The sequence below is a fragment of the Natator depressus genome, chromosome 4, assembly GCF_965152275.1.
Source record: "Natator depressus isolate rNatDep1 chromosome 4, rNatDep2.hap1, whole genome shotgun sequence".
Classification (NCBI taxonomy): domain Eukaryota; kingdom Metazoa; phylum Chordata; order Testudines; family Cheloniidae; genus Natator; species Natator depressus.
Window position 1 is genome coordinate 111,297,652 of NC_134237.1, and position 23,230 is coordinate 111,320,881.

Below are 23,230 nucleotides of genomic sequence, written 5' to 3' on the forward strand. Positions count from 1 at the left end.
ACACAGCAGCCTCTGGTCACTGCCATTCCTGCTCTGACATGGCCACTTCCCTCAGTATGCCTATGTGACAAGGGTTTTAAGTGCAGAATAAAGCCACCTAAATCACTTTACCTGACCGATGTGCTGAGGTTGTTGCCTAGACACCACTTAAGCCAGCTGTTCAGCTGCTTTATGGCACTGAGCCACTGTAAAAGAGGCTGCAGGAGAGCTTGTAATAAAGACCTGAATACCTAGCTTCAATGTTTATTCTTTAAGTGTAATAATGTTAGTTGTGCTCTTGACTGGAATGTGTCTTTAACAGTGAAACAACAATTTCTGTAAAAGCTATTTGTCAATAAATTAAATTATCAGCATATTTAATAATTGGGATCTATTCATGGAGTTAACAAAATCTGGACGTGTACTCAGAAAAAGTTCTAACAGCTTAGGCATTCGAACAAATCACAGTCTGCTTGGTGGATCTTCTGCAGGGGAGAGAAGAAGCTAAGATTACCAAGGAGGTCATCTGTTGCAGATTTTTAAGCTATTGCTACATGGGAGTATCTTTTTGCTTTGATATCTCATTTTAGCCTACTCATGTCTCAGGTGGAGCAGTGACTGAGCAGCCATCACCACTCAGCGTGTCCTACGGGATGTCCTTATTCCTAGTCATCACCAGTGGTGAGAGCTGTGGGGGCTATGCAATGATGTGGAGGAAGGCCGTCGTGGTGGGCCCTGAAGCCAAGGGCACAGGCCATGGTGGAGCTGCCACAGGTGCAGAACTCAGTGGTAGTAGCAAATATTCAAAAGAGCACTTTAAAGGCCAAAGTGGAAAAGGGTTCCATGTGAACAGCAGTTGAACATGGGTCAGGATTTCAGAATGATCACACACAGCTGAATATAAAAGAAGGTGTAGAAAGCTTAGGAGGGATGTACCAAGGAAGGGAAGTAAGACCCATTCGTGCAAGGCAGGTTAGTGGGAGTTGAGACATTCAGTAACATGCAGAATCGGGGCCAGCACAAGGAAGGTGCTTTGTTATTACAGACCTGCTCAGATACTGTGGTGATTGTGGTCAGATAAGTACTGAGACAGATAGAAGGGAACAGGCAGGTCCCATGCTTGCAGTGACGGGTAGTACTGAAGAGATGATATATTCAGCACTTAGGTGAAAAGAACAAGACACTAACTGTTTCCAAAAGGTTTCCTATCCAGATTTCCTCAGTTAAGGAAATTGCCCACAACACAAGACTTTGAGTAATATGGTCTAAATCTGTGGAGAAGAGAGAAACGACTGGAGGATAGCTAATGTGATGCCAATTTTTATAAAAGGTTCCAGAGGCGATCCCAGCAATTACAGTCCAGTGAGCCTAACTTCAGTACCAGGCAAACTGGTTGAAATTATAGTGAAAAACAGAATTATCAGACACATAGATGAACTTGATATGATGGGGAAGAGTCAACATGGTTTTTGTAAAGAGAAATCATGCCTCACCAATCTACTACAGTTCTTTGTGGGGGTCAACAAGTATGTGGACAAGGGTGATCCAGGGGATATAGTGTACTTAAGACTTTCAGAAAGCCTTTGACAAGGTCCCGCACCAAAGGCTCTTAAGCAAAGTAAGCAGTCATGGGTTAAAACAGAAGGTCCTCTCACAGATCAGTACCTGGTTAAAAGATAGGAAACAAAGAATAGGAATAAATGGTCAGTTTTCAGAATGGAGAGAGGTAAACAGTGGTGTACCCCATGGGTCTATACTGGGACCCATACTGTTCAAAATATTCATAAATGATCTGGAAAAAGGGGTAAACAGTGAGATGGCAAAATTTGCAGATAATACAAAACTACTCAAGATAGTTAAGTCCAAAGCAGACTGCGAAGAGTTACAAAGGGACTGGGCAACAAAATGACAGATAAAATTCATTATTGATAAATGCAAAGTCATGCACATTGAAAAACATAATCCCAATTATACATATAAATGATGGGGTCTAAATTAGCTGTTACCAGTCAAGAAAGAGATCCTGGAGTCATTGTGGATAGTTCTCTTAAAAACATCCATTCAATATGCAGCGGCAGGAAAAAAGCAAACAGAATGTTGGAATCATTAGGAAAGGGCTAGATAATAAGACAGAAAATATCATATTGCCTCTATATAAATCCATGGTACACCCACATCTTGAATACTGCGTGCAGATGTGGTCTCTCCATCTCAGAAAAGATGTATTCGAATTGGAAAAGGTACAAAATTATTAGGGATATGGAACAGCTTCCATATGGGGAGAGATTAATAAGACTGGGACTTTTGGAAAAGAGACGACTAAGAGGGGATATGATAGAGTTCTGTAAAATCATGACTGGTGTGGAGAAATTAAATAAGGAAGTGTTATTTACTCCTTCTCTTAACACAAGAACTAGGGGTCACCAAATGAAATTAATAGGCAGCAGGTTTAAAACAAACAAAAGGATGTATTTGCTCACACAACCCATAGTCAACCTGTGGAACTCTTTGCCAGAGGATGTTGTGAAGGCCAAGACTATAACAGGGTTCAAAAAAGAACTAGATAAGTTCATGGAGTTTAAGTCCATCAATGGCATTTAGTCAGCAGGGGCAGGGATGCAAAACCATGCTGTGAAGTGTCCCTAGCCTTTGTTTTCCAGAAGCTAGGAATGGGCAACGGGATGGATTGCTTGAACCTGTTCTGTTCATTCCCTCTGAAGCACCTGGCACTGGCCACTGTTGAAAGACAGGATGCTGGGCTAGATCGACCACTGGTCTGACCTAGTCTAGCCATTCTTATACTCTTAAATCATCCATTAAGAACTCAGAGCATCCAAAAGAAGAGCCCCATTAAGCTCAGATTTCTCTAGCTAGCTAATATTGTCAGTTCACAAAATTACTGGCTTTTTGGGGCTGTGGGTTTCCCAAGTTGGGTAAAGACTGGCAATCACAATTTCTTTTCTACTTAGGAGCAAAAACCTTGTCAATCACTCAGAGAATAAGAAATCAATTTCTTTTAAATCACATCGGCTCATACAGTATTACAACCCTGTACATGGTATACACACAGCAATAAAGAAATGTCTCTGTAAGCTTGGAAAGGTTGACGATCTGCTACCTCAACACAATCTGCTCATATTGATGTGAGCATTTGTTGTCTCTCAAATGCTGTTTTTACATGTTCAGTGGTTGGTGCCAGGGCATAATTTTGGGTGATGGAACCAAAGGGAACGCTCTTGTGACTGTCATATGCCAAGACAGGGAAAAGCTATCCAACAGAGAACGCTGCTGGGTCAGAACACCACTACCAGTTTCTCTAAGATACAGGAGCTTTAAAGATGAATCTTCTATCAAAGGCCTGTGGAAGGCTGTTGAAGCACTATCGCTGCACTCTCGTGCATATCCTTCTCTTCTCTGTGCTGAGTGAAGTGCTCTTCGAACACCTGCTCAGTGCAGGAGAGGGTAGAGTGTGCCCAACCCAGCAGCAATAGCATTCCTCTGCCGCCTGAGCGTGGGAGAGCCATGTGATGTTGAACAATAGACAGTCCTATGTACTCTGTGCTTGATGCACAAACCTAATTTCTGTATATTATATACTTGTCCTAGGCCAATGGATTATCACTACAAAATACAGGTCACTTAGGAGATATGGCCTTCTTAATCACCTGAGCTCAAATTCAGCACTAGATATTGGCATTTTTCCTTTCAACCTCAGGTGTTTCTGAGTTGGGAAACATTTTTGCAGTTAATACAAAGAATTCTCCCGCCCACCCCTTGGGTTTAATTTACCCATGATGTACTTTGCTGGACTTACAGCAAAGATGAATGTGTCCGCTTGTGTTTAAGTTTCCATATGTTTCTCATAAAAGTGTATTGGTGAAATATTGGATCTCTGAATGTTTGGATAGGAATACTGTACCTCCTTGAAATTGGGAATTGAAAGTTATATTGCACATAATTGGACAGGTGCTGTTATTTAGATTTGCAGTCTTATAGTTGATTTATGATCTCAATTTTATTGGAGAATGTTTGTGGAAAGCAAATTTTGCATTTCTAACTGAGTATATGCAAGAGATACTTGATTCTAAGAGTTATGCTCAGGCAATCAGTGGACAGCAATATACCATGTGGTCTGTGTGTTCAATCAAAACTAATCAACACTGCTTTAATTATGAATATCAGATACTTGCAACTAAATTGTGCACAATTTATAGAGCAGGAATTGTTTCCTGAATAATTTCAAAATAATATATTTCGATACAGCTGTCATGGACAAATTGCAATCAGTAGAACAGGTGAAATCTGTTGAATAAATTATTAGCTGTGAATTATTCATTTGGCTCTAATAGCATAGAAGTTGGATTGATTTTATTTACTATGTTTACTTACGAAACAATGGAACAATCAGGGTGATTAAGATAATCCAGGCACTTTAACAGCAGTACAGATCTGTAATGTAATTATTTTATTTAGCATCACTCAGTAAGAAAACTAAGCAAAACAAAAGAGGAAGTGAAACAAATTGAACGATGTTATAAAATGAAGAGATGCACAATCTGGATGCCTAGACCTTCCCTTCTTAATGGTATTTAATTTAGAATGAAGCTCTGGGTATCACAGTAAGTACAGCTACCATAAGTAATTCTGCGGACATGAGAAGGGAATGTTAATGTATAACTGTTGTTCAGATTTTAATTTCCTATTTGAACTGATAGCTCTAAGTGGAAGGGACCACGCCATCTTCTGTGTCTGATACCGAGTGAGGACACTGTTGCATTTAATAATAAAATTACAAACTGTACAATTGCCATATCAGTGGAGGTGTGCTCAGATGGCTGAGGAAAGTGGCATTATCACTTCCAGATGTCAATTTCTTACAAAAGCTACAGCATAGTAGATTAGTGGGTCCCCTGGTATGGGAATACTCATGGGTAGAAGTAGGTTAAAATTTCTGAAAAACCATAGCAAATACCTCATATTTATTAAAGAAATTCCACTTACTTGTAATTGTCAATGCAGGTGATGTCATAACCCATGGTTTTGAGTCTCTCTTCTAATATTTGTACACTGCCTCTCCCACAGGAATCCCTGTAAAAAGAGATTAGTTAACAAAGTCTTTTATTAGTTAACTGTTTATTTTGCTAATTTCCATAGTGTCAATTGCTATGGCAGCTAGGGCTTTAATTGCAGAACCTTAATGTTCCACAATTAGAGCAGATTTTTTTAGGGAATTTAATAGTAGGTTATAGGACAATTTCAGCAAGCTGGCCAGACTCTGGTATCTTGCAACCAAACAGCAATTACCTAGAAAAACAAGTCTACTACCAGAGGGCAGCTGCCTGTTGGACTAATACAAATTTAGGGGCCTGATTCACCTCTACTTTGTATGTTGTGCACTCATTTACACCCATGCAAAGTTGATGTAAAATGCTACCAAATCAGAATTCACCATACACTTGCATCAGTGATAGTGTTTTATATTTACTTTGCAACAACTGGAACTTTGGCCTAGACTCCACAAACCATGCTTGAGTCCTTCCTCAATCACTTAGAACTCCTGCTGTTGGACATGAGCATTCAGACTTAAACTCCAATAATGGAGTGCTTCCCCGACCACCTCAGCTCCTGTGGCTGGGTAAAAATTTACTTCAATTAACTGAATAAAATAGTAATGGCTGATCAAGAGTTTTGGTCCAAATAAGCATCTTAAACGTGCCGATGAATATTTAAATCTCCAAGGATTGCAGAATTGGGCAGGCAACCTCCCAAATTCAGGCTCTCAAAACTACTAGTAGTTCTTTTTGTTGGATTAGTCACAAGTACCATGAGAAGAGACCTTCTTATGGCATTTCACCACTTCTACTAATTTCCAGAACCATGAACTGCAGAGAGGTGTAAACCTGAAAAATAATGCACTGGGGACAGTGAAAAGACTTTTTTAAACCTCAGTTTGATTTGGGATTTAGATGGTTCTTATTTAATCTAACCTGTACTTGCGTTGCCCTGACTTAAGGCCTGCTTCTATAACTGCTTCTTACATAGACCTTGTCATAAATATAAAGGGAAGGGTAAACACCTTTAAAATCCCTCCTGGCCAGAGGAAAAACCCTTTCACCTGTAAAGGGTTAAGAAGCTAAGATAACCTCGCTGGCACCTGACCAAAATGACCAATGAGGAGACAAGATACTTTCAAAAGCTGGGAGGAGGGAGAAACAAAGCCCCTCTCTCTGTCTGTGTGATGCTTTTGCTGGGGACAGAACAGGAATGGAGTCTTAGAACTTAGTAAGTAATCTAGCTAGATATGCGTTGGATTCTGATTCCTTTAAACGGCTGAGAAAATAAGCTGTGCTGAATGGAATGTAGATTCCTGTTTTTGTGTCTTTTTGTAACTTAAGGTTTTGCCTAGAGGGATTCTCTGTGTCTTGAATCTAATTACCCGGTAAGGTATTTACCATCCTGATTTCACAGAGGTGATTCTTTTTACTTTTTCTTCTATTAAAATTCTTCTTTTACGAATCTGAATGCTTTTTCATTGTTCTTAAGATCCAATGGTTTGGGTCTGTGTTCACCTATGCAAATTGGTGAGGATTTTTATCAAACCTTCCCCAGGAAAGGGGGTGTAAGGTTTGGTAGGATTTTTTGGGGAAAGACGTTTCCAAATGGGCTCTTTCCCAGTTATATACCTGTTAGACGTTTGGTGGTAGCAGCAATAAAGTCCAAGGGCAAAAGGTAAAATAGTTTGTATCCTGGGGAAGTTTGAACCTAAGCTAGTAAAAGTAAGCTTAGGAGGTTTTCATGCAGGTCCCCACATCTGTACCCTAGAGTTCAGAGTGGGGAAGGAACCCTGAAAGACCTACTGACTCAGCAGATTTAGGGCCTTACATTATTTTTGATTGTGCCTAATTCTGGTCACATCAACTGTATATTTTAAAAAGACTGTACACCCTCCAAGGAAGGCACTGTGGTTTCTTTTGTGTTTGGAATGCATCAAACATATTTTGAGTATTACTGCAATCTAATAATAGAGAAAAATAAAGTGAAAATTGTAAAAACAGATTCAAAAGAGGAAAAACAAGATTAGGTTTTGGTTTTTTTTAAGACCTATAACTTACAAGTCAGGTCCCCCAATGTCATCCATGACCCAGATTTCAATTCGTGAAATTCTGTCTTTTTGGAAGTTAGGCACTTCATAGTCTGCAAAAAAACTGGTTAAAGAAAACAAATCTTTAAAATTACATAGAACAGAAAAGATCATTCGCCTTCTCCGTAACCAGGGCTCTGATTCTGTTCCCACTGATTTCAATGGGATATCTGGGTCCAGGTCATTTGTACCTATGGTTTCTTTTGGGCTCATTATCAGAGGCAGAACCCAAGATACAAAATTCTGATTCCAATTTTGAGTATTCACAAAGTTTATGGCGTGTCTGGATCCTAAGTTTGTTGTTTTATTGATTGATGATCTTAGCAGGGTGGAGCAGGAATAAGACTCTATTAATAAAGATGTGAGTGGAATAAGGGTTTAAAATGCAGCACTTATAACAAACCACTTGGTATTTAGTAAAAAATAAAAAAAAACAAAAAAAACCCCTACAAGAGCAGCCTTTCTTCAGGCACAGCATGGGATTTGTTTTTTTTAAAATAGAAGGAAGAGTAACAACCACAAGACAAATATATTTGTAGATATAAAATCACAGCAGTAAGTCAAAAGGGTATAAAATACCTAGCATGGGAACAAGTAGGACCATAAGAGAGGGTTTTTAAAAAAAAATCTGTCCATTCTGACCTGGGAAGAATCCTCCATAGGCAGGTTTGCTGTTTGTTAAATACTGTAATATTCAGAAGTCCAGGTATAGGAAGGCCCAAATTCTCTGCTGGAATAATTCCACTGAAGTCAATGGAGTTACACCAACTGATCTCACATCTGACCAGGAGTATGTAAATAGTAAAATATTAAACCACATTTTTCGTTTTACATACAATCAGCCTTACTGCTGCAAGGTTAAGGTCTGTGGTTTTAGGGAGTGATTTATCAGAGCAAATTGAGTCATTAAGATGGGATCTTTTTTACTGGCAAAGAGTAGAGGAAGTTATCTGTATTTATGTTGTGTGACTTTCCTGTCATAAGTTCTGAGAACTTTTGTATCAGAAAAAAGGTCTTCTATATTCCTGTGTCTAAGTCTTTGTGACTGCTAGTTGTACTATCCAAGGCATATCCAAAAATAATTTCAATTAAATCTGATGATGGCCTAATGGAAAAAATGTCTTTAAATAGAATAATAAAAGCACAAAGTGTGAGCTGAGAGTTCTCTAAATCAAATGGAGGGTGCCAAATCAAAAGGAACAGTTTAACATATTGCATTAAAATATGTTCTAAAGCATCGGTCTTTAAAAAACAAAAATAAAACAAAAATGTATAAATTAAGGATTCAGGCCTGATTTTGAATGAAGTCTCATCCCAGCTTTCCTGTTCATCCATGTAATTATGCTAGGGCAAATAATGATGGGTGCAGTTATGTGCAGGAGAAACTGATGTAACTTAGATCATCTAAGTTAGATGTCTAATTGCTTGATATAAAGGCAGCTGCATGATATCTGTTGTGCCTGCGTAACTCTTTTAAAAAAAAAAAAAAAGTTACCTGTGATTATTTGCATCTACAATTGTTTTTTTGAAAATCTGGCCTGTTGTCTTTTGAAATATAGTTTGTCTTGACAGAAGAAAGCAAGGATTCTACAGGAATTATTTGAAGTATTTTGATTTCTGTACTGTACCAGCTATGTGACCTAGAACAGAAGAAATTTTAGGCCAGAATGGACCACTTTGATTATCCTATCTGAAGTCCTGCAGAACACAGATCACAGAATTTCATATAGTAATTCCTGCAGTGGAGAGAAGTATTTTTACATACTACATAAGTGAACACTATCACACTCAATAACCTGTGGTTGAACTCCTGCATATCTTTTAGAGAGACATTCAATCTTGATTAAAGACTCCAAGCAATGCTGAATTTGCTACTTTCCTTGATAATCTGTTCCAAAGGTTAAACTGAGAGTATTATGTTGGACAAGAATGGCTGTTTTAACCACTGTTAAATTAACCACAGCCTATTGTTTAAAAAAGAAACAGATTTTACTTTGTGCCAACAAGGGAAGTCACCTGCTCTAATCATCATTCAGACAGGAGCTGTATTCCCTGTGCCCTGACCTATATAATCAGATTGTCACTTGGACCTTAGAATTTGTTAAAACGTGTCTCTGTTCTTTATCAAAAGTCTCTATTCCTTTTCCTTGTGATTTGTGAATTACCTAATATTAGAGAGCAAATGAATCAGGCCTTGTGTACAGCAACACAAGCAACCACTTGGGACCTATTGTTTTTAGAGTCTCCTTGTGTTTTGTTTTCTCATTTGGGCCTAATTAAGGAAAGAACTTAAGTTTTGTCAAGTTCCACTTCAGTGAAAAATAAACAAGTGCTTAAAGTCAAGCATGTGTAGGGTAACCATATGTCCGTATTTTCCCGGACATGTCTGGCTTTTTGGTTCTTAAATCGCTGTCTGAGAGGAATGTTTTAAATATCTAAAAACGTCCGGGATTTTGCCATTATTATTTTTCCCCAAAGAAGAGTTGATCATTCAAGAAAGAGAGTGAATGTCGATCACTCGAGAGAGTGCCCGCTTTTTTCCCCCTAGCTCCCAGCACTTGCGCCACGAAACAGCTGTTTCGTGTGGCTGGGAGGGAGGAGGAGTGGGAATGTGGCCCACTCAGGGCAGGAGGCAGGGCCGGGGCGGGGATTTGGGGAAGGGGTCCAATGGGGCAGGGACTTTGGGGAAAGGGTTGGAATGGGGGTGGGGAAGTGGTGGAGTTGGGGTGGGGCCGGGGGAGGGGGGTGTGAGCAAATACCCCTCCTCCTCCCCCCCCCCCCATGGAGTGTCCTCTTTTTTGAATGTTCAAATATGGTAACCCTAAGCATGTGCTTTGCTGAACAGACATCTTGACAAGTGAGGTATTCCATCTCCATGGAATACATGGGCCCAGAGAGTCAAAGCTGTTAACATGACTCTGTTACTTTACAACATCAAGAGTTCTAAACAGGATTTGGGCTTCCAAGTATAGAGATCTCAGCCTGCTTAGTCTCATGGCAACAGTCACCTTTAAAAACCCTTTTAACACAAAAGGGGAGAAAAAAATAGTAAAGATAAAAAATGCAGCTCCTGTCTTTGATGCTGACTCTTACTAGCCATCTCACTGCTGGAGAAATACAAATATAGCATACTATCTTATCAGCCAATGGGAGACCTGGCAAACTTGTACCAGAGTAGGGCTGTTTAAGACATTGCTTTTAGTTGCCTTGATGGTCACAGCTTCAGAATAGTGTTGCAGAAGATGTTGCCTGCTAACCCAGACTCTTTTTAAACAGAAGGCAAAAAGAGAGAAACAGGAAAGAGGAGGCAAGGAAGAAAAAAAGACACTTGAGGGAGGAGAGGAGAGCGGGAAACCAAGTTTCACATTCCACGTGGTGTTCAGGATGTATCTGAAGTCAATGAAGTTGCTGAAGTATGTAATCTGGGTCCCTCTCTGGCCTGGTCAGGTCAGGACAGCGCTCTCTGGATCAGGATGATGCAGGTCCAATAGTGTCATGAGACTCCAGGAATCCACTATTAGACAATGGGGGTAGCAGCCATGATGGTTGAACTCTCTCCTTTCAGTCCACCTGTCCTCTTGCATTTTGATCTCTCTCTCCCAAAGTCTCTTTTAAGGACCCTAAAAGGGGGTGATGGATGGAATCACCCTTCCCTGTCATTATTTTGTCCTCCAATTAGGCCTACTTTCTAACACAGCAATTTTGATCCATTAATTTCTGATTCCATTCTTCTCTTGTTTACTAGTCATAATCTCAACACAGTCCTTGGGTGGTAGCAATAGACCTTTTTGTCTGGACAAATTCAGTGTTTTTGCTTTTATAAACAATGTTGTGTAACAGTCAAGTTTTACTTCTGTTGCCTTTGACAAATTAGAATACAGGACTCTGCACAACAGGTACCTAAGTGCTTTGTAAAATTTTACTCCAGGTCTAGTTTAAAAAAAATAAGTAAATAAAAAGATTGGCTTTGATGCCACAGACTTCTGAAAATTATTACTTCCACAGCTTTGTGTGGTACAATAGCCAAATGTTTGATTTTTCTCAATCAAACCCTAAAATATTAACACAATATTACTTTATTTCTCTTACCCTTTGACTGGATAGGCGCCCCCTATCGCAGAACCATTCAGCATAACGTATATTACCCCCGAGCTCTGCTTTGCATACTGCAATAGATAACGGAAGATTATTCTTCAGAACATCCCCTATATATTTTTATATACAGATTATAAACTGTAACTAAATAGTCATGGCCAGTGGAGGGGGCCATAAGTGAAAATGTCCAAGTTGCAAAACCACCATCAAAACTGGTTCCCTAGCTGGCAGTTGCAGTAGAGAGGATTAGAACTTAATGGCTATAAAAGGTGATCTGTCTTCTCAACCCTAGAAGTGGTTCCTCCAGGGCAAGGTTGGGGCACTTTAACAGATCACTATGAGAAGTTTTGCACTGCAACTCTGTGTTGTACTTGCTGTATTTTCATCTTCAAGACTGTCAATCTGGCACCTTTCGTCAGCAGTAAGATCTCCTAGGCCTTGTTTTCGCTAGAAAAAGGTCTATTTTAACATGTTCACTAACACATTAAAATCCTAGGCAATCTGTGGTTGATCTGGACACAGTGGTGAAATGAGGACATGGATGGATTTTAAACTATGGGCCACACCTTTTGTTAACTTGAACACATGGAAAGGGTACTAACTGCATAACCCATACTCTCATATACCAGTCATGTAAGTGGTTCCAGTGCAGGGGTTACAGCTTAGATCATCTGCTTAGTCAGCCTTAGTCAGCTTTTACCATGTAACCCGTAACTCAGGGTGGCGGCTCTCCTCAGCCTACCTGCCCTGGACTCAGCTCACTCTAAGTCTACCCACTCCCACACCCCCATGAGGGAAACAGAGGGTGCAAAAGGGTGGGAACCCCAGCCTGCAAGGGCCACAAGGTCTGACTCTATCCCCTGAGCCCAAGGTCCATCACCAAAATCCCTGGTCTTTTACCTAGGGGAACTGTTCATTGTATCCTTTTAACGGCACTGAAAACAGTCCACAAATTGTGACAAATTAACAACTCAAGCAAGTACCTCAGTTAGGTACTAAGCACATTCTTAATTAACCTACTGTGGACTGAGGGTGCTGCGAAAAAGGTGAAAAAACTCCCCAGCCCCACTCGGAACACAGGTGCAAGAGGCTTCACATGGTCTGTGCTCAAAGTCAAATCTCTGAGCTGGGGGATGCAGGTCAATCAGCACCCTTCCCTCCAGCTGGCCAATAGGTGCCACAGACTATAAGTGGGGGGGGGGGGGGAAGGGGAAGGGGAGGAGGGAGGAGCTACCCAGTGTCCCTCATCGAATGTCTCCCTCTGTTGCTGCTGGAGCTGTCCTCTTTTGCTGCCTGCCCAGTCATCTTCCTCCAACCACTGAGGTGGGTGGATGGCATTTTTAACACATAAGGTAGTCAACCTTATGCTTTTCTTCCTTACATCATACCTTTAAGTTATAGTCTATACAAGATCTTAAGGGTATGCCTACGCTAGAGGTACGAACTCCAGAAAAAAAAATCTTTTGGCCCTACTAAAGCTTTCTGAACTATCTCCATGGACATGCTTAATGAACGTAAACAGTATGATTTACAGTGATTGATGCAATCTTCCAGAATGTTTCTACTGCATTATTTTCACACTCTTCTATGGTAGGGCAGGAATCATAATTAAATCCTGTGGGAAGAAACATAGTGCTCATTATTAAAGATATGATGACAGGTGGAAACAGAAAATCCAAAGTGGCTTTACAATATATATATTGTGTGTTTTTTGTTCTAGGTTCTGCATGGTTGGAGATCTGATAGTATATCCATCCATGACAGTACTGCACCATTTCTCTCCTCCTTTTCACCAGCCCTTACATTTTGTACAAACCATGACATGCTATGGTCTCAAAGCATAGACCCCATAGAGTCTGTGGAAACTGCTCTAACTCATGTCATAAAACTGGTCTGGTGCACAGAAAGCCCCAGAATCTGGGAAATGAAAAGGTGACTTAAATCCACCATCATAACACCTCCCTCAAAATTTCACTGTATGCTTCAGCTGCAGCTGAAGTGTAAATGTCTATACAGTACAAGCCAGGGGAGAATCAGGACACTCAGTTCAGGGGAGTTGCCCACATCAACTGGGAATATGAGAGCAGAATCCGACCCATAGCTCCAGTACAAAGCAATCAGTCTATCTTTTTAGCCCCACCATGAATTTATAACCAACTTTTTATTATATCAGTTCTTTTCTGACCAGTATCGTTTGCTTGTCCACACCAGTTCAGGAAATCTCCAAATGAACCAATTAAAGTATCACAAAGAGGCATGTAGCGACGAGTTCTATCAGAATAGCTAGTGACCAGCAGATGGTTATTTTCCCAGAAAAGAGACTAAGGAAAGAAAAGAAAAAAAACAAACCATCTTTTGGATGTGTGTGCATGATGCCGTCACTTCTACGTGGCCGGGAAAACATTTTAAATCATGTTTTGAAATGATTTCTAAATACTTCAGACTCTCACAGATGGCTTGTTCTAATCAAACTACTGTCCATTAAATACTTTAAAAACAATTCTATACTTCAACTAAAAGTTATAGGGACAAAGTTTGCCCTCACAATGGTGTAAATCTGGCATAACTTGATAGTGGATTTTTGGGGGGGATTTACACCACTGTGAGAACAGAACTTGAGCTATAGAAAGACTCAAGCCTTCTAGAATTTGCCTGCCTTAAGCTGACAGGTTTAGGAAAAGCTAGGTATATAGACACTAAGGACTTGTCTATATGGAGACTTAGTGTGCAGCAAGCCAGGGTGTGAAACTACAGTGCACTAAGTGACCATGTGAACCCTGCTGCCATGCAGTGAAAGTAGCACTATGGAACTTTTAGTGTGTGGCAGCAGGGTCCACATGACCACTTTGTGTGTGGCAGGCTGGCAGGCTGTAGATTTACACACCAACTTGCTGCGCACAAGTTGCCATATAGACAAGCCCTAAATACAAGTAAAACAAAACTAAGGTCTGATCTACACTACAAACTTAGGTTGGCTTAACTACTTACCTTGTGCAATGTAATTGTCAACCTAAGCCCTGGTGCAGACTCTGCTAGATGGTGGAAAAATTCTTCTGTCGACCTAGTTACTGCTTCTCAGAGAGATGGATTTACTACAGCGATGGAAGAACCTCTCCTGTCCCTGTAGTGTCTACCACTGTAGGGTTTCTAGTATAAACATATCCTTCACAATGGTGACATTGAAATTAGAGAGCTCACTTGACAGAGTTGAATGAAGATATTTACTCTTAAACATGCATAAGATGGGTTTTGAGGTTGGTTTAATTAAAGTGCTTTGAGGGCTTTTATACACTTTCAGCTGTTTAACTGGACACATACTTATCTGTAATAGTGCTGACCAGCTTAAAATCATAATTATTTGGCTGCAAGTTCAGTATTGTAGCAACTAATTCTAGACCATGTTACATCTCTCTGACACTTCATTGCTGTGGGGTCAAGGACTAGAACACTGGTTCTCAACCTTTTGGTCTGCAACCCACAAAGTGGGCAGAAAATCATTGCATGGCCCACCATATCAAATCTGGTCAAGATGATGGAGGAGAGATGGTGGATGATCATTAACACACCATTGATAATCAGTACCTTGTTAGGGGGAATTGTATGCAGTGACAGGTTAATAAATAACTCATAGTCCGATGGTAAAATGTTGCAAGGATCCTTATTCATGAAAGCCTTTTTGAAAGCTTCCCACATCTTTGTACAGTTCTTCTCACTGTAATAATTAAAACAAATAGTAATATTATTTTCCCATAGCAGACCTGCCATATGTGTTTTGTTCACAACCTCCCACAATCCCCAAAAGGAAATAAAACTAAGATTATTAAGGGGGGAAAAGTTTGTGATAAATTAATAAAATCATTAGCCCATCAACTAGTATCTAAGACATGAGGATTTGCACTAGGGTTATTCAGCTAGACTCTTATAGTAATTCAGCAAAAAACATGGACGGCATAGTATTCATAATGAGACTTGCTATGCAGTACTGTAGAAGTAGTGAAAATGGGATTTATTACTTAGAAATGTTCTAACCCCAAAAGAACCATTTGTAGCAGAGTTTGGCCACAGCGATCAAAGCTCTAAGTGACCCTAGATTACAACTGAAACATAGGATTCAGGGATCTCATTATCCCTTTTCCTGCTAGATCAAAGACCCGTCTACTATAAGAAATCTCTTCCCTATGTAGGTACTTGTAGACTGTGATCAGGTCACCACTTAACATCTTCACTGACTTCAATGGGAATTTAAGTAAATACCTGAACAATTCATTTACTGCATAGTTTTCTTTTCATCGCTCGTCATCTCATGTTTGAGCAGCATGTAATACAAAATCAAAAGTATTATTCTGCTCCCCTACTGAAGATATTTTAATTAGCAACTACAAAACTATGGGGTGGAGGTAGGGAAGGCACATATATAAGGGTGATTCCTGGCAAACTTAATACAGACAGCAACAAGTTATACAGGATTTGTTTTGTAGTAGTCAGCTAAAGAATGAGAAGTAATCTACACTGCCAGCCAATGGAATTTATAGAACCATTGTATATGTATTACAGAAGCGTGTGTGTGCTTGAATATAGCATTTGCTTGTTAGAAACCTCCATTATAGTGACAGTGAGACTTTCATTATAATCCTTTATTTTCACATGTTGATAACATTCTGAAAAATTCTCCTTTTTTGTCTGAAATTTTTCCATGCTTGGTCTTAATCTGAAGGTAATTTGTGTAAATGTTTGAACAAACTCTATACATCCATTTATGAGTTATGTGAGAATGGAAAAAAATCCTTAGGGGTTTTTGTATATGCATATGCACAGGACTTTATAAGTAGAAACTGTCCAGGTGGCTCCTCCTCAGTAAGAACTAGTTTTGGGCCAATTTGCAAATAAACAAGAAATAATTTACAGTTATAAAGAATAAATATGTTTTGTACTTGCAGTATGAAATTTCCACTTTGTTTAGATTTACAGTATTCACTTATAGGTTAGGTTAAGATTTTGTCACGGTTACTTTTAGTAAAAGTCACAGACAGGTTTGGGGAAATAAACAAAAATTCACGGACGCCTGTGATCTGTCTGGGACTTTTACTCAAAATAATTTGGGGTTGGGGGGGAACTGACAATTTTGCCCCTCCGCCCCTGCTGCCCACAACAGTGGTTGACAGCTGCAGGGCCAGCGGCTCAGAGTTCTGGGGCTAGTGCAGCCTGTGGAAGCTCAGAGTTCTGGGGCCAGCACCTGACAACTGTGGGGCCCCCACCACCCACAGTGGTTGACAGCTCCGGGGCCTTTGCTGAAGATGTCATGGAAGCCTGAAAGTCACAGAATCTGTGACAAAATTTTATCTTTACTTATGGGCCTATGGGAAAACACAAAAATACATAATATTGACAGTAATTCTGTAGCTGCGCTTTTTATAATGCTAGTTTAGGTTCCAATTCAGGAAAGAACTTGAGCATGTGTTAATTTCCATCCTTATTTCAATCATTCCTACTTCAGTGGGACTCATGTTAGGCAGTCTGCCTATCTGAGTCACAATGCAAGATCAGAGCCTTAGATCTTATATAAATGTGAGCAACATAAAGGTATTATGAGATCCTTACCTTTTGCATTTCTTGACTTGTTTAAAATGACCTTTGTGTTACATTTACTTAAGTTCCTGTAATTTATAATTATAGGTGGAGCCGGTAGTGCCATCTAAAGTTAAGGTTGCTTGACACTTCCCATTATAAAACCCTGTTTTTAATTGTTTATGAATTTGCCAAACTTCAACCATTCAGGCTGAAACTTTCCAAGGCAGGTGTCTGCCCTGGGTTGAATATTTTCGGGAAGCTTCAGCCAAAATGGTTCACGTATTTCTGAGAATGTGATTAAGGGAAAAAACCGTTTTGCCTATATAAAAAACACCAGTTGTATTGGGAAGCCCTAGTTTTCATGGTTTGGAGCAGGAAACAGAAATTTGGCAGGGAGTGAAATGTCAGTTCACACGTGCTTAGCAGAAACATATTACAGTTTAGCAGCTCAATTATCCAAAGATTCTGTCTGTGCTGAGCATGCTCCATCTCCTCACAGCTCCTGTGTGCCAGCTGGACTGCACATACACCTCCCTCCTCACAAAGCAATTGAGTATGCTCCAGTCCAGACCAGGGCTGCAGGGGACAAGCTGAATCTGCAGTTGTTACACCTGGCTGCCAGGGGCACTGTGCTATCGGGCACTGGAAATGAGAGTAGGGAGACTGTCTCACCTATGTTCTTAATGTTGCACTGCTGATGCACAGGTAGTGAGGAGGAAGCAGCCACGTTGGAATGCAGAGGGATGAGAAAGGGTGATGGGGAGAAGAGGGTTTCAGGAATCACGGAGTGCAGAGTGGGAGGGTGGACGAGAGCCAGAGAGGGAAAGGGACAAACACTGATTGTGGAGGTGGATAGGAGCTGAGGTGATGGCTGCAAAAGCAAGTGGTGAGAGGTTAGGAGAAAAAGGGGGGCAGGATCTCAGGAGTGAGGAAGGATGGATAGGAAGAGAGGGAGATGGGAGGGATAGATAGGACCAGAAGGGAAAAGGGGGCAGGAACTTGGGGTGTGTGCATGTGTTGGGGTTGGAAAGGGAGAGAGGGGGTCAGAGGCAAAGATGGGACCTAAGGTAGAACCCTTTATTATAACTTATAATATAATCTATAATCACTAGAGCATGCTTCTCTACAGAACCTGGGATTGAATCAGTAAATCCTCAATCTGTACATTCCTTTTGTCAGAGAACTGTGAAACCCACTAATAAACTGTCTCATCTCTCTCTACTGGTTGGTCCACATAAATGATGACAGCCTATTACTACTGCTATTTACTACCTTAGCTCAAGTGCTAGAGATCTCTACTGTGGATCCAAAGGTCTAAACCTTGCTGATGATTTAAATTGGAGGTCAGTGTGGCTCCACAGGATGGAATATCTGATTTTTCAGGTTTTTCTAAATGTAGGAAATTACATTTAAAAAATCCCTACATTAAAAGAATGTTGAGGTTACCAAGTCAAACACTAAAAAAATAGGAAATGTCAGAATAAAGGTTGCCTGTGTAACCTTAATTCAGCCCCTTTGTGCATATGCATTATGATAAAATCTTTAACTCACACCTACTGTTTTTTTCCACATGGCCCCTGCCTTATTAGTGCACAGGCTGGATGATGCTCTGGGGATGAATCAGGGCTGTGTAGTAAATGAGGCTGTTGCCTGTAGGACCCCTGCCTCATGTGATACATAAATTGGAAGTTGTGAACTGCAGGGGATTACAGGAAGAGAAAGGATGGTCTATTTAAGGAAGCTGAATGCCATACTGGAGAATTAGGTTCTATACTGACTGTGCCACAGAGTTACTGTGTGATGCTGGGCACCCTTAATTCTGGCATTTCCTAACTTTTGAGTGGTTGACTTTGCAATCTTAATATTGTTTTAATGTTGTTTTGGGATACATATATGGCTATATTATATGTGTGTGGGATCCCAGACACTAAGATGGCATTACAACAGACATATGCTATCTAAAGTTGCAGTTCATAAAATATAACATTTCAATGTGTAGTTTCATAAATATTGTTCAAAAATGTTTACCAGACTAGTTTTAATCATATGGGGTAAAATTTTCAAAAGAACCTAAGTCCCACGCACACTATGTTAACTCTAAATTTTGAAATATAATTTGGTGGATATGAAAAGGAAGAAGAGGAGAGAAGACTGAAGATTCAGTAGGGGCAATTAGTCATTTGAAACTCAAATTAAACAAAGTCTTAAACTTCTGAAAAGTTTTATTAGAAGGCTGACAATTGCTACAGAAAAAGAGCCTGAATGTACAGTATTAGCATTCAGTAAGGCCCAAGACGGAGGGTGCAGGACTCCATCCATGTAGTAAACTAAATTCTACTTTTATTAATACCTATTAATAGCAAGAAATCAAAAGGTCATATCACAACACAGTGTAGTTCTATAGTTGATACACTGCACTGCAACACTAACTGTGGAGGTACCCTCCCCAAGGTCAGGGCTCAGTGCCCCTCGCCGGCTCTGGCTACGGGTCACAACCAGGGCGGTCTGGGGGTTGCTTGGCCAGTCCTCTAGGTTCCCCCCCTCCCCCCATCAAAATTTAGATTATGGAGCATTTCTCATTTTATTCAGCTAACAGCATTCATTATCAATTAAAGAAATAACAAGCTCAACCTAGGCAAAAGTTTCTTATTGCATTACTCGAGTAAGAGTTATTCTATCTTTTCTCCAGCATGCTGCAGAGGCTTTCAAATTACAACCTTGGAATTTGTGTATCTTAAAGAATTCTCGGCTGGATATTAAGGTAGAAATTCTTAGATGTTACTCCAGCCAGGCATTTAATAACGAGTAGTAACTGGCTGATATAAGATTGAATCCTTCACTTCTTAAATCTGACTTGACTAGGTTCTTCTCCCAAGATTGGTCTTGGGTATTAGGTGCGTGGGTTTCTCCCTCTGGATTCAATCTCAGATTCTGAAACTGATGAGCAACAGCTAATGTCCTAAATAATTCTCTTAAGGTACAAAGAATTTTCTCTGACTCAGGGGTAATTCTACCTCTTGCTAAACTGCATTATTACTTCTCAGCTTCTGCTGAACAAGGTCTGAGAAGAATATTTAACTTCCAGCCTGGAATAATCTTTTGTAGATGCAGACTAGCTGGTCCAGTTACTAGATTTATATCTATTACTTTCATCCCGATACTCTTTGTCACATTCTGTTTCTCCTTGTTTCTTTCTTCTAGAAATCTTTCTTAGTCTCTTTCCAGAAGCCTTCTGCTCTAATCTCCTTGGAACTAGCTTTTTGTTCCCCCCGCTTCCTACAAAATGTTACATTATTCAGAACAGATGAGTGTCTTATAACAAGACACTTGTTTTTTGTCAGAAAGGTGCATGTCATGGAGTGTGGGGGAGTCCGGGGCCTGCACCCCTCTTCCTGGGATTCACTGTGACTCTCAGCCAGCCAGTAAAACAGAAGGTTTACTGGACAATAGGAACAGAGTCTACAACGGAGCTTGTGGGTACAACCAGGACCCCTCAGTCAAGTCCTTCTGGGGGAGCAGGAAGCTTAGACCCCAGCCCTGGGGTTCCCTGCGTTCCACCACCCAGCACCAAACTGAAACTAACCCCCCCGCCCCACCCCAAGCAGGCTCTCTCCTGCAGCCTTTGTCCACATTCCCCGGGCAGAGGTGTTACCTAGCCCTCCCCCTCCTGGCTCAGGTTACAGGCTCTCAGGTATCCCATCCCCAGTGAAACTCCCCTGCCACATTCCCAGGTCAACACTCCCCGGTCCCTGCTGCGTCACAGTGCATAAGCCTTGTTTTAATCTAAACATTCCAGTCAATCCCTAACTTGTTGCAGGATGAGCTCAGAATCTTAGTCTTTGTTAAAATGTGTTCTAATGAAACCCTGGGTCACACCAATTTCAGCCAAAATCTTATTTAATTCTCATCTCACCCGTTTCAACATGTTTTCACCATTGTTATTCATATGGGTCCACAAGTCTATTGTATCATTCATTGGAACTAGAATTTAGGGTTAAAGTAATACAGTTAAAGTTACTATAAGAAACATGTCAATATGGCCAGGTTTTGGCTCTCAGAAATTCATACATTACAACATAAAGCACAAGAGGGTTAAATTAGATATCCTGTCCCTTCAGCTTTTTTCATTAAGGTTCCTAAAGTATAAAAGAAAAGATCAGCTAAAATCTGAAGAACTCCTGACAATATTATGTTGGATCATATTAAAGAAGTTCTGTATTAAAATCACAAATGAGTTTGATTCCCCATAGTTTAAATTCCAGGGTATTACTAATTAAGAGGTCTCTTGGTTTTTGGTACTGTTTCTCTCCCTCTATGTGTGAAACTTGCAAGCTGCTAATTGTGTTAGTACATTCTAAGACAGAGTCTGTTCTCAAAGCAATTCACAGAGAGAGAGACTCAAAGCAATACTCTAACAACAGAAACAGCACCCAGAGACTCCCCGCCCTTTTGTTGTATTAACAATTGTGATTAAAATAGAGATAGAGGATGTATGTGGATGGATGCTTGGTGTGGATAATAACTGAATGATCAGCGAGGTGCCAGCCTAAGAATCCAGTGTCCATTGGCTGAAGAAGGTGTCAAGTGGAAATAAGCAGAGGACCCCCGGAAGGCAGACTGGAATCCACCCAACAGCCTCAAGAATGGGAGAACCAACGAACAAGATAACATCTAGCAGCACGGAGCCGTCAGGAATGTGCTATCTGCTGATTGATTCAGCAACAGCATGATGAAGCAATTCTCATAGACTGGCATAGGAAGAAATTCCTATAAAAATAGACTCTAAAAAGTGAGAACTTTGGGGTCTGATTCTGCAAACCAACTTCCAGGAGCATCAGATGAGCATCTGACAAGGCCCTGCTCCCTCCTCATGTCCAGGCCACCTGGCCAGTGGCTTGGCATGAGCAACTCTAAGGCTGGTAACTATGATAACAACCTTGCAGAACCTGTGTGTGTGTGTGTGTGTATGAATGAATGAATGAATGTGTGAATAAATATGAGATTGAATGGAATGTTATAGCTGTAACTAACTGCTTACTATGATAACAACCTTGCAGAACCTGTGTCTGTGTGTGTGTGTGTGTGTGTGTGTATGAATGAATGTGTGAATAAATATGAGATTGAATGGAATGTTATAGCTGTAACTAACTGCTTACTATGATTCTTTCTGTATTCACAATAAATGTGGTATTTTGCCTTTTTCCCTTTAATAAGATCCTGCTGGTTTTTAATTTATTGGTATAACATTTTGGTGGAGAATTGCGAAAGGGGGAATATTGGTAAAAAAAAAACCCCTCAGTTATTGTAAATATTGGTGTGCACACCGCCAGCTCTATTGAGCTAGGCATTTCTATTAGGTTAACCAGACCTGCTGGCCTCCGGGAAGGTAGCAGGGGACCTGCTGGCCTCCAGGAAGGTAGCAGGGAAAACAGATTAAACTAGACCTGCTGGCCTCCGGGAAGGTAGCAGGGGACCTGCTGGCCTCCGGGAAGGTAGCAGGGGAGAACAGGTTAACCGGACCTGCTGGCCTCCGAGAAGGCAGCAGGGAGAAATAGGTTAACCAGACCTGCTGGCCTCCGGGAAGGTAGCAGGGGACCTGCTGGCCTCCGGGAAGGTAGCAGGGGAAAAACGCATAGATTAAGCTATGATTTCAGAATCTAGGCTGTGTCACTTGCTAAGTAATACCAGGAGTGACAAAGAGATTGAAATATCCATGTTAAGGTGTTTAAAAGAAAACAGGGTAAGCCAGTACCAGAGGGAGGAATGGAGTCAGAAGGAACTCCAACCTCACCTTTTGTTAAAGAAATTACACCTTTTAAACAAATCCTTCAAAAATTTGGGCACAGTCCTTGGACTAAACAAGCCCTAGCTGATGTCTGCACTATTTCGGAACTAGAGGATAGATTGGCTCAGTATATCCTCATATACAAACCTTCTAGTGCTGCCAAAAGAGATGCAGCAGCAATTTGGTTGTTGTGGGAGGCATGTAAGGATTCTTCCCTCCGCTTGTCTTCATGTAAAGAGGAAAAGGCACAAACGGAAAAGGGAGCAGACAATTGGAAGGTGCTGGCTACAAATACCCAAAGCCAGCTGAAAATAGTGAAAGAGAGGCACTCCAGGAATACAAAAAGAGTGAAAAAGTTAACTCTGCAGAGGCTGGAGGGAGGCAGGTAAAGGGGGAGAAGGTCCTATGTATGGCACCCCCAGGCATAATTACAAAGAGAAAGAGTAAAAAAAAAGTTAACTCTGCAGAGGCTGGAGGGAATGAAGCAGTTAAACTTTGTGAAAATGTTAAAAAGGAAAAAAGTGTTAGAGAGAGCATTCTTGGTTTCTTTGCAGCCATTCTGAAGGAAAAATGGGCCCTTTTCCAAAGGAATGTCTGTAAATTAGCCAGGCAAAAGAAACTATCTGATTAAAATCATTTGACTGGACAATTTAGTCAAATTT

At 40.6% G+C, this 23,230-nt stretch overlaps 1 protein-coding gene and 1 long non-coding RNA gene across 3 annotated transcripts in view; one reads left to right on the forward strand and one right to left on the reverse strand.

The window, feature by feature from the left end:
- The window catches only part of LOC141985966 (uncharacterized), a 45,841-nt gene that overhangs the window by 17,393 nt on the left and 5,218 nt on the right, over positions 1–23,230 (forward strand). The window lies entirely within an intron of this gene.
- The window catches only part of LOC141986763 (ADP-ribosyl cyclase/cyclic ADP-ribose hydrolase 2-like), a 29,143-nt gene that overhangs the window by 2,064 nt on the left and 3,849 nt on the right, over positions 1–23,230 (reverse strand). For both annotated transcript variants that reach the window (XM_074951657.1, XM_074951658.1), the window contains exons 2-8: positions 14,798–14,927; positions 13,401–13,536; positions 12,748–12,830; positions 11,210–11,286; positions 7,092–7,184; positions 4,981–5,067; positions 4,369–4,428 (exon numbers count right to left, since the gene is read on the reverse strand). In XM_074951657.1, coding sequence (XP_074807758.1) covers positions 4,369–4,428; positions 4,981–5,067; positions 7,092–7,184; positions 11,210–11,286; positions 12,748–12,830; positions 13,401–13,536; positions 14,798–14,927 — 666 coding nt within the window. The remainder of the gene's footprint in view (positions 1–4,368; positions 4,429–4,980; positions 5,068–7,091; positions 7,185–11,209; positions 11,287–12,747; positions 12,831–13,400; positions 13,537–14,797; positions 14,928–23,230) is intronic.